The following is an 18,599-nucleotide window of genomic DNA, read 5'->3' as shown; positions in this document are numbered from 1 at the left end:
GTCACGCTCTGGTTCAAATGCAGTGGAGAAAAAAATGAGAGACTTGTATTTCTGGCTCTTGTTGTGAGGCAAGGAATATTATTGTGCTGCTTTTTAAAATCAGTATATTTCAGATTTTGAGAATGTTTGTTTTCCAGAAAAACAGTAAATTGTACCCCCTCTCTTAAAATATGGTAAACAAAATATAACTACAGTGTAATTCTTGCTCTTACGATGTTCCAGAGACTAATTTTGTACAACAACATCTATTAAACCAATAAAGTTGTTAAAAATAGTGTCTATGCATTTGTTTAAATATTCTTATGACAGCAGTGTGGTTTTGAAAGTTTGAGGTTCCTTTAACTTCATCATCCCTACGTTCCAGAGCAAGTTTAAATCTTTTTGGAAGTAAAATAGTCATGAAAATAGCTGAATTATGCTAGTTTTTGAAGTTATATCACTTAAAATTTTCATTGTGTGATGACATTTTGGGAAGTGCTTTTGGAAAGGAGATTCTTGGTAGTGAAACACGCTCATGTATTTCCAGTTGTGCTTCAGGAATTCCAATAGCTTTGAATTGGAAAGCGGAGAGACACATATTGACTTCCTGCTGTTATAATAGAGAGTTTGGCTTCCTCTTCCTACTGAAAACATATCCACACCCAAGATTGCTGTTGACTGAACATTTCAGTAAGTGGAACGTACGGTCATGGCAGTGTCCCTGATGTTGACAACATTCCTTCACTTAAGTGCTGATTATTTTTCTTCTCTTCAATCCTTCTTAAGTGTGCAGCGGTCCAGTGTGTTGAAAAGCCAGCAACTGCTAAAACAGCATATGACTCTGCTAACTAGCAGCTGGGTAGCAGAAGAGGACCGTGTTTGGCTAGAATTACAGCAGATAATTAACGAAGAAGATTTTCATTACTGAAATGCTGAGGAGCCACTGGGGCAACTGTCCACACTTGTCAAAGTGCTGTGGAGTAATTTGGCCACCAGTGATGAGGATGTGTGTCTTGGCTGAAAATTACCACCTACACAGTAGTGCAGCACAGTTACAGCTGGATTTGCTCAGTAACTATTCAGGGATTGCTTGCTACATGCCCCATCTACCTTTGTTACCGGGCCTATACTGGTTACCTGATGGATTTCAGGGATTCTTGTCCTGATCCTGCTTAGTTTATGAAATGTGATGCGGTCAAAATTTAGTGCTTTGTGTAGAGCTTCTGATCTTTTTACTGTTCAACTAAGAATGCTACGGTCCCACTAAAAGAAGGAGGTGGCTCTGCTGACTTCCCTGAGAGGTGTCAGAAGGTTACTAGCTCTCCTCCAAAAGGACTACTTACCACAGGTTTTGTTGGGTTTTTTTTAACAGTAATACTAAATCTTTTTTTTTCTGATATGTTGTGTGGGCTGAACAATGACTGGTGCTTCATTTCACATTTACAGTATTGCATTTAACAGTTTTTTAAAACTTGTATTCAGCTACCTAATTAAATTTGTAAATAAGTATTTCATTTTTGGACAAAGGAAGAAAACTGGTTTGCACTGAAGCCATACCGAGCTCTTTGCACCTCTCTCGAGCTGTATGTGTGATACAACCCAGCCACCTGCTGGTCGCCTACCTGGTATACACAAATTGCAGGCAGGTATTTCTTGACATCAGAGGTATTTGGTGCTGTAGGGAGCTTAGATCAGAGGGGACACCACAACTGCGCATCCAGAGTTTATTCAGAGCAACTTCTGCAGACCAGGAGGTCTGTGGTCTGAGGATGCGGTTCCAAGCAAGGAAGCCAACTTTAACTTTCCTGCAGCAGGAAATTCAGCTGATTACTCTTCATGTTTCAAGATAGATTGCTGGACCTTGGCCTTGATCGAAGGTTTTCAATATACAACCTGCAAAACCTGATGCTAACGGTCCATGAAGAAACTTTCTGATTACTGCCTTCTCTTGACCAAAGGGTATTTGTATTGGAGATTAATTTTGCTGTGAGACTCCCGGCTTGGTAGTCTTCATATTAAGTTCTTCTGCATGACAAAAGAGTAGGACTTAAGCCAAGGATTGTGGTGTAACTGAAATGTTTCAGAAATTAAACTGATTGCATGACTGCGTACTGTTAGAGGGTTTGAGTCAGATTCTTTAAACGTTTCTATGTGTCCTCCTTCCTCAACTAAGTACCTGTATTCTTCACAGCAGGATGGTTTAACAGGGTAGGAGCTACTTCTCTGAGCTTGTGTCTGCCCTTTTAAGATATGTAGAAAGATGGGAACAGAGGTGAAAACATGTATTATATTAATCCAAAATACTCCTGGCAAAATTACTTGTGCTATCAACCAATGTTCATTTTAATTCTTAAGACACAGAGAGTTGATGTAAGTATTTCTTTAAATGGCCCATGATTTGCAACCTGACCCCAGCTTGCAAAACAAATCAAATCAATGGATTGGTAAACTTAAAGATGTTTTTTTGTCTTACAGGTGTACAAGAGGTTGGTGTGCTCCCCTTTGACACAACTGGCAGTTAGAAGTGTTGGGCTAATGCAGTCTGAGGTATTTTTCTTTTTCCATTCTTATTTTCTTCTATTAGCAAAAAGGATGGGATAACCTCACCAGAGTTTCTTAACTTTGCTGGTACCTACTAATGCTCAAATCTTACCCAAGGGAAACCCCAGACTGTAGTCTCTTGCCTGCGGTTGACAGAAAAACCTTTACTCAAAGCCTTAACATTCTATTTACAGCTCTTCTTTTAGTAATTTAAGACTTGATCGAACTTCCCTTGTTACACCAAATGGTGTCCCAGATGTTACAGCAAAAATTGCACAGAAGGTTTGCAGAATGATAACCATGTGTTTTGCCCCGAATGCCCCTCTAGTACCCCCTGTTCTCGAGCAGCTTGGTGTATTCAAGGTGGAGCTGATGAAAATCCTCTGTGGTGGTCTGCACTCTGCAAAGACTTGGTGGAGTTTAGCCAAAAAAGTCGGTGGCTGTAGAGGCTACAGCCAGTGCAGCTGTGCAGAGATTATTTTTTCCTCTGCAGTATCTCCTCTGAGTTGCTTTCAGGCCACTGAAAAATTGCAGAGACAGTCCTGTCCTGTGCTCCCGTGATGGTCCTGCCTCTGTCCTGCAGGGAAAGTGCAGAGGAAGAAAATTGGCATTGCTGAGCTTGTGGCTGAAATGAGGAAAATTAGCATGTGCTGCTGCATGGAGAGAGTGGAAGTAAGGCACTAAGAAAGCCTGCAGGTAAGACAAAAGTAATTTAAAAGCAGCTATTGACTGTAGCTGTTTGTCCCCTTAAATGTGGCCTAAGAATTTCTGCATCGATAGAAGCAAGAGCTGGAGGTGACAGGGAACTGCAACAATGCTGTATAGTCTATGCAACAAATACCTTGGGTTTCCAGTGAAAAGACGGTCTAGGGGTGATACTTACACATTCTCTGTAATCAATATGAATTGTCGTTCAAGCAAATACAGATTTTTCTGCCCTGGTCTGAATAGGCTGTGGTTCTCCCTTCATAAATACTTAGTCAGTGCTCCCTTCTCCCACCATCGGCCTCTAAGCACTCGTGCATTATCCATACGGTGCTATACTGCAAGTTTTCTCTGACTTGGCAGTCCTCCTCCTGTTATTTGGAAGGAGACAAAGACCCATAGGCCTATGCAGAGCCTGAGTCTTTTCCTTATCTACCGCCTCACACCTCCATCTACAACGTGGATAATAAATAATAAATAATAAATAACAATAATAAATATTGTTTTATAACGCGTTGTGATGTTACGGAAAAAGGATAAGTTCTCCACATTCCCCTACTGATGATGAGGCTATGCCTGTTCATGGACCAAATTGCAAATCCTCTAAAAACTGCAGGAAAAAAATGTTTAGGTCAGACGTATTAGGTAAGACATGAAGGTAATAAATGAAGTATTCTGTACTAATAGGTAAGGTGTGACTTGTAACTTTACAGACAAGTTACGTAACAATAGAAGTTGCAGAAGATTGTTGTATTAAGTACCCACAACGGACCATTCCTTATTCCTCATATTACAGAGAAAATACCATAATTGTAAACCAAAAACTGTAAACTGTTAAGTGTCTCAGCTGCCTAGCAGGGGCATTGTGTGATATCTGGTAAAAAACAACTGAGATGGGTGAAATCGTAATACGACTAAATTTTTAAAAAATTAATAATTACAGTGTCTACCCCATAATAAAGGTTAACTGACTTTTGGAAAAAAAAAACAGATGAGGACCTTCAGGGTAGTACTAGAATCATAAAATATATGACACCAAAAATTGCACTTGAAGGGGAAGAATTTCTCACACTTTGTAAAACTTTTCCACAACCTTTCATGATACAATGTATGATAGCCAGAAGATGATTACTTATGGAGCTCTGAGATTAAATGCAAAGTGACTGACCAGGATCATACATGTACTAATGCAAGAAGTAAGGCTTTCCATATCTGTGAGGGCTTAGATATAACCATTTACATTCTGTGGCATGCATATGAGCAGTTATTGCCTAGAACAGAGGATACATTGCTTAGTTATAACCCATTAGTGGTTTAACTCAAGATTTACTTACTAACAAACACTGAAGACAGTAACAAAAACATGGGGGTTTTTTGTTTTGCTGGGCTAGTATTTGGAGGACATAAAGTGTTGCTATTTGGGTCAGATATTAGAGGACATTCCTGGTGCATGCTTATGGAGTATGCTACGCGGGGATTTAGTGATGAAGAATACCAGCAAAGTGTGAAGACAGGTTTAGAATTACTAGCGAGACATTTCAGACTCTTGTTCTTGGTAATGCTAGCTTTTATATATTGCAAGAAATTGAAACTGCCAAGATAATTCAGCTGTAAAATATGTCACAACTATTCTCTTCTTCTCAGGACACACATTACCAAAGGTTTTGGTTAACAGCTGCCCTGTCTTGTCTAAACAGTGGGTTATAAAACTGGCAGCAGGCTTGGTATCTCTCTGCAGCATCTGATGAGGCCCAGAAGCTGGTAATACTGGTCGTTTTTGAAAGCTTTGAGCAAAGTGTCATTCTAAAGGCGAGCAAGTCTTTCAAGAAGCTTCATTTATGTAAATTTGTATGGTTTTGGTTTTAACCCATAATTCATTTGGTTTTGTTGTTTGGTTGGAATTTTCTTGTTGCTTGAATTAGTACAGTAATTAATTAGATTAGTATTTTTATCCTGCTAGTCCTTTGAAAGGCATATGGAGAAATAAGGCGAGATGTGGTCGTGATAGGGTGCCGGAACCAGGACATAGGGTCACCCTGAAGAGATAATGGACTTTGATTCTGTACAAGTCCAAGTTAGGGAAGGTTTTCATAACCTGTAGATTTGAGCCAGGGATCTTGTCTGGTGCTCACTTGGGAGCTTTTGAGCACTGTGTGGAGGAACATGTGGGTTGAGGTGGAAGTAGCAGTAGAGGACTCCTGATTGCACAAATGTGGCTGAATCTACATGGAGGAGTAATGGACTGGGGAGGCACCCCTGAAACATTGGTTCAGAATAATCCAAGCAGCCAGGACTGCTGTGATCAGCACTGGCCATGAGGCTCAAATCACAGAATTGGGATGGGAGCTTTGGGACAGGTGCCCACAAAGCAGCTCTTTCAGGACTGGAGCAGAACAGCAGTGGTGAGTCCTCCCTCCCTGATCCCCATGCCTACCACTGAGACGAGCTCAGCCTGCAAGAAGGAAGCTGAGTAGGTGTAGCATGGGGTGAGACGGAGTCCTGGGTTTCCATAAACTGTGTATTTGATGTGGAAGAGGGGAAGGAGGTTTGATCAAGCTGCTTTTGCATTGGTCACAATTGCTTTTTCCATGTATATGGCATTTCCCATGGTTCTTTGTACTGTTTCCCATTTTCCCCACCAAAAGAAAATAAAAAAAAAATAAGTAGAACCTGCTGACCTTACTATGGAGACTTCATTAATAGTTTCCCAGTAGCAAAAATAATCTGGCTAGGAACCTAGGTCAGTTTTATTCATCGTGAGTCCCTCTCTCATCACTGGAAGGTCATGGAGGATGGCTGGGGCTCTGCAGGTTTTCTGCCACATTACAGGATGAGAGCCAAAGTGCTAAAGGGATTTCACTAAGTGCCCATGGGGTGGCTAATACACAGGACAAACGAGCTTGCAACTGTCCTAGGCCAGAGGATATTGCCAACAGTTAAGCCAATAGCTCACCTGTTATATGAGGTGGATGCACACTAATATTTTTCCTTGTGACTGCATTTACTGTGTTCGCTGGGTAGGATGCCTTGTACTCATCTCTTTCCCCTACTTCTCCCTTTCCTTGGAAACTATCAATTGTCTCCTCCCATGGCCCAGTTTCAGAGCAGGGTTAGTCAGGGTATCTTTTCCAGTGCTGGAGTAAATCTAAGAAGCATGTGCTCGCCTTCAGAGGGCAGCACAGCTTGGCAAAATGTTCAGAGGTGCTTTCATTCCTCAGCCCCCGGTGGGTTTTTCTGTCAGTCCTGCATGAAAAGAGATTGTGCCCCTCAGGACAGCTCCATCAGACAGTGCAGTCTAACAGGTTACTAAAATGTTAGCAACAAGAAGTTAAAGTTTCAAAGCCATTGTGCCTCGTGGCCTCTTTCCAAGCAAAGTATTATTTACCTTTTCCCTTCCTCCCTGTGGTAATTAGCGAGATGCTACACTGGAAACAGAGTGGCTGCTCCCTGCTCTCTCCCTCCTGCTGATGTGCATCTCGTTTATATTGGCTCTAAAGCAGGTCATCTCCACCGTTTGAAGAACTCCGTGCTCCATTAAAAAGTCCATCAGGACCAGACGCGCTCACAAATGGACGTTTCACCCCACTCCGTTTCCTGTCCCTCTGAAACAGACCCAAGGCAAAAATGTCCATTTCCTCTCAGGACGGTGTGTAAAGTCTCCATGTAGGATTGGCAATGCTGCTTTCGACAAGCAGAAGCCAATCTGCTAGTGAAATGGCTTCAAAAGCACAAGATGAAAGAATGAAATTAAAAATTAGTGAAGTATATTTCTTTGTTTTCTGTTTTTTGAGTCCCTGGGGCTTACGTTTTGCAAGCATGGTCTTTTCTTAAGAATCGCATGCTGATATACTGGTGTATTGATTTATCTTCAGAATGTAGAGCTTTAAGGAAATATCAAATATTGCAGTGTCACCAAAAAATTAGGGATGAGATTTGGATCCCATCAGGTGACAGTTGCTTCCACTGTAAGGAGCACCATCAAAATCCGCCATACCACGATCTCTTTCTCCCTTACGTAAGTTGTTCCACTAAGGAGTAATGCAGACCATGAGAAAGGCCACACCATAGCCCATGTTGGGGAATTCAATACACGTGAGAAACAGCTTGTACTGTTATAAGTTGTTTCTCCCAATAGTAACATACGAATGTCAAAGATATGGATAGCAAGACCAGAAACATCAATTAAATAATGCCCCCAATGAATTCCATTGCAGTTTTTTAGAAAATTACCTCATGAATATTGTTTCCATTATTTAGCTAGTTTGACTCTCACAGATAAAAAACTGGATGATATAGCTCGTAAGGAGTTGTCCAGGCTTTTATACTAAATATTTATGTGAAATCATGACTTCTATTTTAGTTTTCTTGTACTGTTTTCCATGCACAAAGAATTTAAATCCTCAGTTAACCTCTGGGCTGCATTTTTTTCCCTTTTCTGTGAGCGTTTTCTCTCGTGTTGAGAGAAAAGTTCTTGGCCAAAATGACTGTCTATCATTTTCCATGATATGAGTTAAAAATAAAAGTGATTATACAAGCTGGTTGTTTGAAGTAAGTTCTATTTAACCTGAAGATACAACATTTTGTGGCTGACATGATGAACTCATCATCTGAATTGCCAGCAGCCACTGCGCATGTTCAGCGTGTTTCCAGACAGGCTGCGCTCTCCAGGATTTTGGCTGTGGTTTTTGTCTTTTATTGTTATTAAGTAGTCAGGGATTCCATAGGCCCCTTAATGAATATGGATAAGAATATGTACTTAGTTGGTACCATAAGATGACATGACAGAGCTGGACAGGTTTGCTACAGTAAAAAAAAAAACAAAACAAAAGCCAGTTTCTGATTTCAATTGCACGTTTTTAGCTCACTAGGTTCAAGTGAATTGCAATGGTCTTATTGCTGTCTGATGAAACCATATTAAAAAAAAAAGACAAATATCTGTCTCCAAGACATCTGGGGTCTTGATCAGGTTTATGTACTTATCAGGATTTTGGTCATACATAAATACATAAAAACATTTAACAGTAAAAGTATTACTAAACATGCTCTGAGTTAACTCATCCATGTAAATTTATCTCTAGGATAAGGTGACTTAAAACCCAGAGATAACTGTCCACACTATGGTATTTACTTTCTAGGAAGAGCAACTTAAACTGTTTGAATCATATATGAAGCGGCCAAATGGTGGTGGTGGGTGGTGTGTTTTCTTTTTAAATTGCTGAAATCAAAGGGCTATTGTAAAGAGTCTACGTAAGCGGTAGTACACAGTTTGGCTTACTCATCACATCACAGTGAGTAAACGTTGCTCTGAGTTTTGGATTGTTATAAAGGCTGGTCTGCTTAGGAGAGGCCAAAATGGAGCATGAACTCCATCTGCTGTAATCCTCTCTTCCACTGGAAGAGACTCACAGGTTGTCTTCTCAAACCAGCAGCCTGTTGCCAATTGGTTTTGACCAGGGAAGTTCATGCGCAAGTACTTATCGATCCCCTCGTAGGAAATGTAACTGCAGTCAGTCTGACTTTTTAATCTTGCAGTCTCCTAGATTGATATGAACAAAATATTTTATATATGGAAAGTATTTTTTGTATATTGTGGGTGTGGGTTTATGACTGCTACTTAGCTAAGACTAAGACTAGGTTCCTGATTTTATATGGAGACTTCTGATGTGACATTCTCTCATCTTGTATGCTGTATCTTTAACTCATCAAAATTACAGTGTCTTCCTTGGTCTTCAGTTAAAGCATCTCATACTGAAAAATTACCAAGTTTTGAATGCAGTGAGACCTGTGTTCATTCAGTAGTTCTAAAAATAAAGTCCTTCACATGACCCAGTTGAAGCAGCATCTTATTTTTTAGAAATGTGAATATAGTTGGCATTCCACTTTTCCCTGTTGGAGTCAGCCCTTGTCAGTCACTTGTCCTGACAGGAGCACAGAAAAAAAGCATTAAGGAAAAATACCCACCACAGTCCTATTGTGGGACATGAATTATGGGAGGGGAATATTTGCCAGTAGGTTTGCTGGTTTTTTTAAAATGGTTGAATGTGAAGCAAATAATGCTGACTTTATTGAGATTCTTATTGCTGAGATTTTATTTTGTGCCTCCTGCCTGTGGAAAACCAAATGTGTCTCAATAGAATAGCTCAGTTTCTGAATACTGAGACCAAAGTAATAAAGAAATACATGAGTCTCCTCATAAAGCTACGCTGATTTGTACTATTATGCAAGGTTTTCTCTTTCTTCTGACCTCCTGGTAATTACAGCCCTAAAAGCCTTCAGACGTCATATATCTTGCATGCATTGACTTAGTTTAAGCATATAAAGATAAGGATGTAACTACAATGGAGTTTTTGAGCCTTACTTAGTCAAAACCCCTCTCTGACAGCAGCAGCTTTATTTGCTAAAAGGCTGAAGACAAAGGCCCAGAAACCCAGAACTAATGCAACATCAAACCATTCCAAATGCTCACATGGGTTTTGTGCTAGTATTTTTCTCACTTATTGGCAAAGCATTAGTTTTTCACAGCATTCAGCATAGAAAGGGTTACGTTCACATCTGCACTCTGCAATACATGCTCTTCTTTACAAATTTACCAGAGCCTTTGCAATGGAGGTATTGCTAACACACGGAAACATGTTTACTAATGTGCAGACCAAGTACTTGTGTCATTTCATATAAACCGTTACTCACTCCCTGTTCCCTGTAGGTGCTAGCAGCTGGGGTCATTACACTTACAGGGGAAGCTGATGGTTCACGCAATCATCTCTTCTACTGAGTAATTTGGTTTTCGGTGTTTTCACCTACTCTGAACAGGCCAAGGACTTCATTCAGCTGATAACACCTGCTGCACCAGTGGTTTTCTTTGGAGCTAGCCTTCAGGTACAGTTATTTTTGTACTCTGAAATACTAAACAGTGTGCAGAAATTTCCATTCAGAGGTGCAGTTTAAGAAAAAGACTTTAAGAAAAAGACTTTTATTTGTTGCTTAAAGACAAAACTAATATACAGTTTGCAATTACAGAAATTATTGTGCCCCACCTAAAACTGAGGCTGTACAGGTAAACGTTACAGTACCCAAGATATACATGATACAAGCAAATAACCTCCAGAAATAAACACAGAACCCTAACAGTATGTAATTACAGTGGCTCCCAGACATAAGGCTGTTGTACAGTACAAAAGGTTTGCATATAAAGAGGCAGTGGAACTCAACTCAGTAAATGTTAAATCCTTGCACATAAAGAGACACATCAGATACTTACTGCAGATTATACACAGTCATCCTCTGGGTAGCTGAAGTATTTTTTGAGGATCACATAGGTTCTGGCCAGAATCTAATGTCATTCATACTGAAAGCTTCTGAACTGGCAGAAAGGCACCCATCAGCTTCAAGCAGCTCCAAGCCCTGACACATTTTCATGTTTTCAATAACTAAAATGGCACCAGGCTATAAATTTTAAAAATCCTCTTTAAACATGTCACCTAAAGTTGTTGATAATTTCTTCTCCTCCTCCTCATTCAAAAGCTGTATTGCAAGTTTTCTGGCTAGTGACTGGAAGGGGTTACTTTTGTTTAAATAGCTTAATCCTTTCTCTATTAATAGATGTCTCTAAACAAATGTTATCTGACCTTCTATTTCACAACAGAACTGAGTAAACTCAGCTGTTCAGGAACATGCCTTTTGGTGCCTAGAAGTATTTTATTAAGATATTTTTGAAAAGCAAGACTTTAGGGGAGGAATAGCTTTGCAAGAACATCCTAGTATACATGCATAAGGAATGACTGGATTATTCTAAGTAAGTTAGCACAACAGGGGGCTGTCAACACAGAGAAACCCATGCAAGGATGCATACAGGGTGATCCTGTGCTTTAAAAGACACAAGTTTCTTCCAAGAGTATTTCTATTTCTAGTCCAATTTCAAAAGATTTCTTCTGCCTACAGTTAAGATTTTCCTAGTTATTAAAGATGATGTCAATCTCACAAAAGAAAAACAAATTACTCCTCAGTTTCTCTGGGATTGTTTTAATGGGAAAGGCAGAATCTCAGTCAAAGTTACTAGGAACTCAAGACAGGAGCATTAACTTTCTACATCAAAATCCAACTCATTTGGGAGCAAAGCTTTCATTGACTGCAGCAAGAACTGGTCTGCAAATGCTAAGTTCTCTTTTACGGAGAAGCATATCTGCCGAAGAAAAGTATGCTTTGCGTTGGGTTGTGGCGAATAAAGAAAAGGAAAGGATGGTCAGCATTGAAATTCTCTTCCATAACCATACAGAGCATAGCAATGCCAGCAGTGGCAGCTGCAGCTTCCGTGCCTTCCTCATTCACTTCTACAAAAGTCTTGTGGACAATTTTAGAGAGAAAGAGGTCACACGCCCCTGACATTCCTGACAAGTCAGCCTTGCCACTGTCAAATACATCCAACAAGCCCATAGCGGCTAAATCTGATTTAAGGTCGTAGCTTTCTTCTAGCTTAAACTTTGGCAAACGCACATGAACATCAGTGGTATATAGATGCTCTGGACATGTCCATTCCTGGAGCTTCTCTAAGGTAAGCTGCTTTTCCAGCTAGAATTAAAAAGACAGAGATCATAACATATCACCAGTGTAGAAATATCTCATTTTCAGTAACGTTTACAAGGCTTTATAGAGCACTATACAACTATAAAGCAACTATACAAAAATGACCATACCTGTATCTTTGATAGCTCTATATAGATCAAACAAATGCTATTAAAATTAAGTGGAGTCAGTGCAGTTTTTACTTTACAAAGTAATACAGACATTTGCTTCTTGCTGCAATGTACAGAAGGGAAAAACATGCACTGATAGCAACTAAACCCAGTCAGTCTTACTGTTTAATCTAACTAAATGGAATTACATAATTAAAAACAAGTAATAAAAATAATCATCAGAGAGCTCGAGGAAGCTGATGTGTTCCTGGACATTTAATGGAAAACAGTCTCACTACTTTAAGGCTAAGAAAACAAAGACTCTCAAAGGTAGTGAAAGAAAAGCTCTGTCGTTAAAAAAAACAAGCAAGGCAAGTTAATTCTCATAGTTAACTTTGTTTTCGCAGTCTCCCTCATGGTTCTGATCAGCAAGCCAAAGGACACATGAACACAAACTACAAAACCAGAACACAGCTTCTCTTCCTGATGCGGCACGTGCATGTATTCTTTACTGCAGTGCTAATAGAGCATTGTCTAAATATATGCTTGGTAGATATGGGGCTCTGAGAACATGGGTTCATTAAGGCTTTAATTTTGAATGGCTGAACTTATCCATTAAATAACTGCATTAGCTTAGATGGGTCACCTTCTGCAGTCCAGTGGAGTCATCTTCAATGTCATCAGGTAACAGGATGATCATACTAAGTTCGCTTCCATCGTAAGGCAGCTCTAAAATATAGATCTTCACTTCAGGGATATACCCAAAACGAAATTTGTTTTTCTGATACATCATTTTCACTGTCTTTCTTTCATTCTGGATGGATAAAAGGGACCAAAAGTAACAGTTAAGAAAACACTAATTTAAAGAACTGGTAGGAAACAAGCAAGTTAAATATTGCATCCTTGCAAAAACTCTTCCTCCATTATATCAGGTGATTATAAAACTGCCTTTGTCAGACTCCTGACTGCCTGTTTAATAACAGTTTCTTCTGAAGACGTAAGTTTGTATTATATTTGGTTCTCCTTTGAGAGAAGCACAGTCCTTGCATAAACTGAAACAATTTCTTTGAGTTGCTGTACCTTTATATTGTTCCAGCCCCAAAAATGGCAATGTTAAAAGATCGTCCCTGTTCAGCATAAAGCAGATGACTGTATACAGTATCTTGTAAAGCTGTTAACATACGCAGAATATAGAACAAGAAAATGGGGCTTAACCAAAACGTGCAGTCATTTTAATACTGTTTACCTAGCATCACAAACAGGCACGGTTCATAGCACCTGAAACTGCTAGCGGACAGAAACTCTGCAAGGCACAGGCATGGTCCTAATCTATACATGAGAATTGCCTCTGATACTATTCCAGTAAGTGAGAGAACAAATAGCTTGCTGAATACAGAAAAATACTAAAATCGATAAAAAACTGCAAACAATCACGCAAGACTTTCTATTTATATTTTATTATTTTATCTGTAAGCAAAGCTTCACTTTAGCACCTATATTATTTGACCTTTTCATTAGATATATACTACCAAGACATATCTGTATTACCTTATTTAACCGAAATGGCATGTCAGTGGTGTCGGCTTCTTTAAATTTCTCTGCCCAGTTCCCTTTGAAATAAATAGCGTTCACCAGTACGAGCCTGGTCATGTTATCAACTGAGCCTTCAGACAGCAGATTAGGGATTTTACCTTCAGAGGGGGCAGGAAAAAAAAAGTCACAACAAAATCTTGTAATAAGTTGATGGCATATAAAACTTACATGAAGAAACTGATGCCATAGAAATACTACAAATCTAAAACTCTAGTCCATTCCTGTAATAAAGTGTGTTTCAGTACCTGTTTCTTTACTTCACCATACTTTTTCATAGTACACACTACTATAACTTTTGATATACAATAATTTGATAAAAATTGATAAACTGTCATATATGACTCATCATACAAGAAAAAGAAAACACCCAAATCTAGGATTACTGGATTTAGAAATATATATATACGATATGGACCGGGACTGTCTAAAACAAATGCTCCAACTCATGAGTACAAATCTATGTTTAGGCATCTTTCCTGCACTCAGGGGCCCGAACACAAAAAATGGAAAAGTCTCAGGACTTATGGAACTGTTTAAATGTCTCATGTAGGTATTTTCTGGTTCTGTTAACGCATCAAGTGAATATCCCAGGGCAAAATTAAACTCTTCTAAAGGCGGCAGAAAATAAAGCCTACTCCTGCTCCCAAAGCATGAAACACTACCAGTTACTTCATTAACCAAAGTAGTTTACCTTCAGTTTTCTCCTCTACCCACTGGTTAATTTCTTTCCTGGCTTCTTCACAAGCCTGAAGAAAATCAACTGTAGCCAAATCAGCTCCATATAATTTCTGAGTATTAGTCAGGAAATCCTAGATTTTGGAACGATAAGAATAGCTTTCATTGCACGCAGATAAGAAAACATCTCTTTATGATGTAGATAAGGTGCATGTCAAACAGGTTATCACCCGCTCTGAGGTGGGGCTCTAGTGCACTGCCTGGGGGGTTTCTGGGGTTGGGTGTTCCCCCGCCCCCTAGTATATCTGCCATGTATACAGCTGATGGGGTGGTTACTGCAGGTGTTGCAATATTTACCTGTCATTCTCCCGAAACAGGCTCAAGCACAACTAGCATAAAATAAAACTCTCCAAAAGAGCTGAAAAGCGATAAAAATAGCAACCTAGGTACACACAAACGTATAATTCACTGGTGAAGAGGCATGTTGTTCAGACATGTTGGGCATCCCCTCCCAAATAAATACAGTGTTTTCAAAAATATTTAAGTAATGTGGTACTAGACCAATGAAAATCCTAAAAAGCTGATTGCAACAGAGACACAGAGCTGGTTGCATCCTAAAAAGCTGGTTGCAACAGGGTGGGGTGTTATGATAGTTACTGTAAACTAAGAACCTAGACAAGTGATTTTTCTCTTGAGCCCGAGAGCAGCAGAACCGAACAAGCAATGAAAAGGATTTGCTGTGTAACATCCTTTAGGTGAGATGCACGGATGCCTACAGATATGGAAATGCATATGCATGTAGCAACACTTTTGTCGACTGCCCAGTAACATTTAGAAATATGCCTAGAAATATTTCTACTTCATAAATACTCAAATAGCTGCATTTTCCCACCAGGTTTCACCACACCACCATGATCTGCACCAGCGTACCGGCAAAAAGCTGTAGGACTTGTCTCCAAAAAGCCGATTGGCAATCCGTAGGAGATAGGGAGTATTGCTTCTGTTTATATCCGTAGTCAGAGTATGAAATCTTGAATGAATATCTTCAACTTTGTCAAAATGAAGCGTCTGAAATAACAGAAGAGAACTAGCTGCTGCTAATACTGTCTTAAAAGAACATACAGGATATCTACAGGGGGGGTCTGATCCAGCAGGTAGGTAGGTTGAAGAAAGAGAAAAGAAGAGGCTGGAAGCTGCTTAGAGACTTCTGTAAAGCTCAAAGAATGAATGAAACTGTTTCTTGGTGCTACGCTACCTGTGTCAGCCACTTGTATTAAACTCCTGGTTTATATGTAGTCACAGCTGAAGCTGTTGATCATAACCCCGAGTCCTGCTGCGTGACGTCCGCTTGCCTCTCCTCTGTGGACCACTGGGCAGGAGGACTCATTCCCAAGTGGGGAATTGAAAAGAGAGACGATGCCATAGAGACACTTTAGCTTTCTTGCCTCCCGCTCTGGCCCAAGGGAACTTGGGGTTTTGCTTTTCAGAACATACAATCAAAACTAGCACAGGTGAGGTCTTAAGAAAACTTAGAATAATTATCTTTTATGGTTTTATGAAAATATAACTGCTTTTATATATATTAAAAAAAATGATATCATCTTTTAACAATCAAATGCATCACTGCAGTTTCTCTTTACCGGTACCTCCTCTCCCAGAGGCAAGCTGGCTAGCCAAGGCTTACAGATACGACAACAGGAGCTGCCAGACCTCATTGACAGGGAAGACTAGACCAAAGCAGGGACATTCACATTCAAACTTAAATCATGTATTTCTCAGCAGGGAAGACTGCTGTGAAACAGCCACTGGATTCAAAGGAAAGCCCTCATTTTATCTCACTGGGTTTTTGGTCAGGCCTTGCTGCCCACATTAATGCAAGCTGTGTTGTACATATGAATAGCTGAGCAAAAACATCACGGAGGCAACTTACAATAGGATTATGATCACAGAAACAAATTTCTATATGCTTACAAACAGCCCTTGACAGTTGCCTCCCTAATTATCTATGTTTTCGTAAGTAAAGCACTATGGTACAGGAACACGCATTGTTGAAGGGGACTGTGCTGAAACACATTATTTTCCCCAAGTTCCTTCTGCATCATTTCTGCTGTCAGTAGGTTTATCCTAGGCAGGGCTGTCAGTTTGATTACATGGCACATATGTTCAAAGTCTGTTTGTACAAGTAGTGAGAAAATAATTTTATTGCCTTATTCAGTAAGCACAGCACCACTCAACAGTATAAAACAGTTCCTCCTAAAGTCCAAAATACAAAGGTGAAATTATTCATAGGCAAGTACATGATGATGACTGCAATGAGAAGTCTCGTACGCCCTTTTGCACTAGCAGGCATTAGCCTAACAAAGGGGAAAAATAATAGTGACTGAGTCCCTTCCGTGCAGGAGGCCTCAGGGGAAACTGGCACACTCCTACGTACACCAGTTTTGCAATTTATAATGAGTTTTTTTAAACTATCCTACCTAACCTAAGGCTATGGTAAGAATAAGCATGTGGGCTCAGGTCCTCTGAGGTATCCAAGTATCTAGCTGTTACTAAGATACCGATACTTAGGTAGCATCATCATGTATTATCATAGTTGTTCTGCTTTAAATATAAAACTACATATTATTATTGTGTTTCTTAAAAAATACACAGTATTATTAGTAATAAGCACACCATACGTAACCTCGTATTACAAAGCAACAGTTCTTTGTCGAAACGTCTCAATGAAAACTAGTAAGGCCTTGCTGCTTGAAACTCCAGTCAATTTAAATGGAGACTGATTAATTAATGAAATTAGTTTCCTACTTCAAGAATTAACTTAATAAATGAAATTAAGTGAGAAACAAGGGCCATAGCAAATATGGAAAAAGGGCACTGGAGCAGGGCAGGCAGAAGGTAACTGCAGAAAGGAGCCCAAGGAAGACCCGGTGAGCATGGCAGAAATCTTGTCTGAGCACATAAAAATAATACCCTCCTTTCATTTTCCCTCCTCTAAAACACAACAATTTTTAATATCAATAAAATATGAAGCAAAAGAGAATTTTTTTTTTTTTTACCAACCTTCAGCACCTGGGCCTCTGTATTGCCTTTGGCCCCTAAAAGAACCATGGCCAGAGCAGCAGAGACACTGACAGGAGAGAAGAAAACATTTCCTGTTGGGTTGGTCTCATTAAACCTTCTGAGCAGATCAAGTGCAAATCTGCTGTTGGCATTACGCAGGTTCTTCATGGTTGTAGCTGAAAAATAAAACAGTCAGTAAGGACTCCGGGAAACACTCTTCAAAAACCTAACCTAACCTTGTGTGACTCACAGAGTAAAGACTGGATTAATCAGGTTGCAGCTGGGCACAGGAACAGCAAGAATTTCATTGTCAGTGCATCTTCTTCATGAAAAAAATCAGTCACATTGAAAAAGCATATTTTTTTCCATGTAAGTTGTATATCCCAACCTTCCCTATCACAGTAACTTTAAAGACATTATTTAAAAAAACTCTTTGCCTTCTACCTTGAAACAGGAAGTAAGTGTGCTGGAGGATTGCAAGCTAAAGTCTTTCAGCCCCACAGACCCAGCACACCCCAGAGAGCTCACTCATGCAGCTTTCCCCCGTCTTCTACCCAAACCCTGCACAGAAAGCATTCACAGCAACTGCTCAGGGAGATTTAGACGCCTTCCAGCAAGCTGCCCGTCTTGACGGCACAAACCATGCCACAAAAAGGCGTCAATCCTGCCGAAGGCTTAAGTATACGCTTCCCTTCAGCAGTATACAGCACCGCTATTTTCACCAGCCTGCTCTGCTGAGAACAAGCGAGCTACCTGCACGCTGCATCCAGGTACAAATGCACCCCAGTCCCAACAGGGCTGAGCAGCCCTAAAGGCATGGGCAGAGAGCCCGGGGGTTTTGTTAGCCGAAGGTGACATACCGGCTAGCGAAGGCAGAAGCGAAGCACAGAGCAGACAAAGCTTCAGGGCTGGCACTGCGCAGCCGGAGCAGCGATTCATTTTGGTGAGATGCGAGGGCTGGGTCAGGTGCAAAAACCTACGCAAGGGCTAGTGGCAGAACCACTTGATGCTGTAAAACCTTCCTGCCCGCCCAGCTCAGATTCCTGCTTCTCTTTGCTTGCTTGCAGCGGGGCTTTTGGATTTGGCTGTTTCTAGATTGTTTCCTCCAGGAGTTTCATTTTAGAGGCAGGCATTGTCTGCCCCCAGCAACCAGGGCAGCAGCCCGGTAATGCGGTAACAAGTACTGACCAGACCCAACTACATGGAGGAGTTTGCACCAGAATTTGCGTATTTCCAGCACCGTCTTTCTACAGGAATTGCAAAATAACACTATCTGCTTCTACCGCCAGACGGATAAAAGTCCTGCATCTTTGCAATGTTCCTTTATCTAGCTCTGTGCTAAAAAAAGAAAAAAACCAAAACCAACCAAACAAAAAA

The 18,599-nt window shown here is 40.2% G+C and overlaps 1 protein-coding gene across 1 annotated transcript; it reads right to left on the bottom strand.

Moving 5' to 3' along the window:
• Positions 1-11,225: 11,225 nt before the first annotated feature.
• Positions 11,226-17,390, bottom strand: SERPINB1 (serpin peptidase inhibitor, clade B (ovalbumin), member 1). Its single transcript, XM_009587186.1, has 6 exons — positions 17,223-17,390; positions 15,093-15,230; positions 14,179-14,296; positions 13,443-13,585; positions 12,541-12,708; positions 11,226-11,790 (listed from the first exon to the last, which is right to left on the bottom strand). Exons 1-6 carry the CDS (start codon positions 17,388-17,390, stop codon positions 11,389-11,391), a joined length of 1,137 nt encoding a protein of 378 aa, XP_009585481.1. The 3' UTR covers positions 11,226-11,388.
• Positions 17,391-18,599: the final 1,209 nt, after the last annotated feature.

Source organism: Fulmarus glacialis, unplaced genomic scaffold (genome assembly GCF_000690835.1).
Source record: "Fulmarus glacialis isolate BGI_N327 unplaced genomic scaffold, ASM69083v1 scaffold33291, whole genome shotgun sequence".
In the NCBI taxonomy this organism is placed as follows: Eukaryota; Metazoa; Chordata; class Aves; order Procellariiformes; family Procellariidae; genus Fulmarus; species Fulmarus glacialis.
The sequence above is the reverse complement of the archived record's forward strand: the minus strand, read 5'-3'. Positions and strand labels throughout refer to the sequence as shown.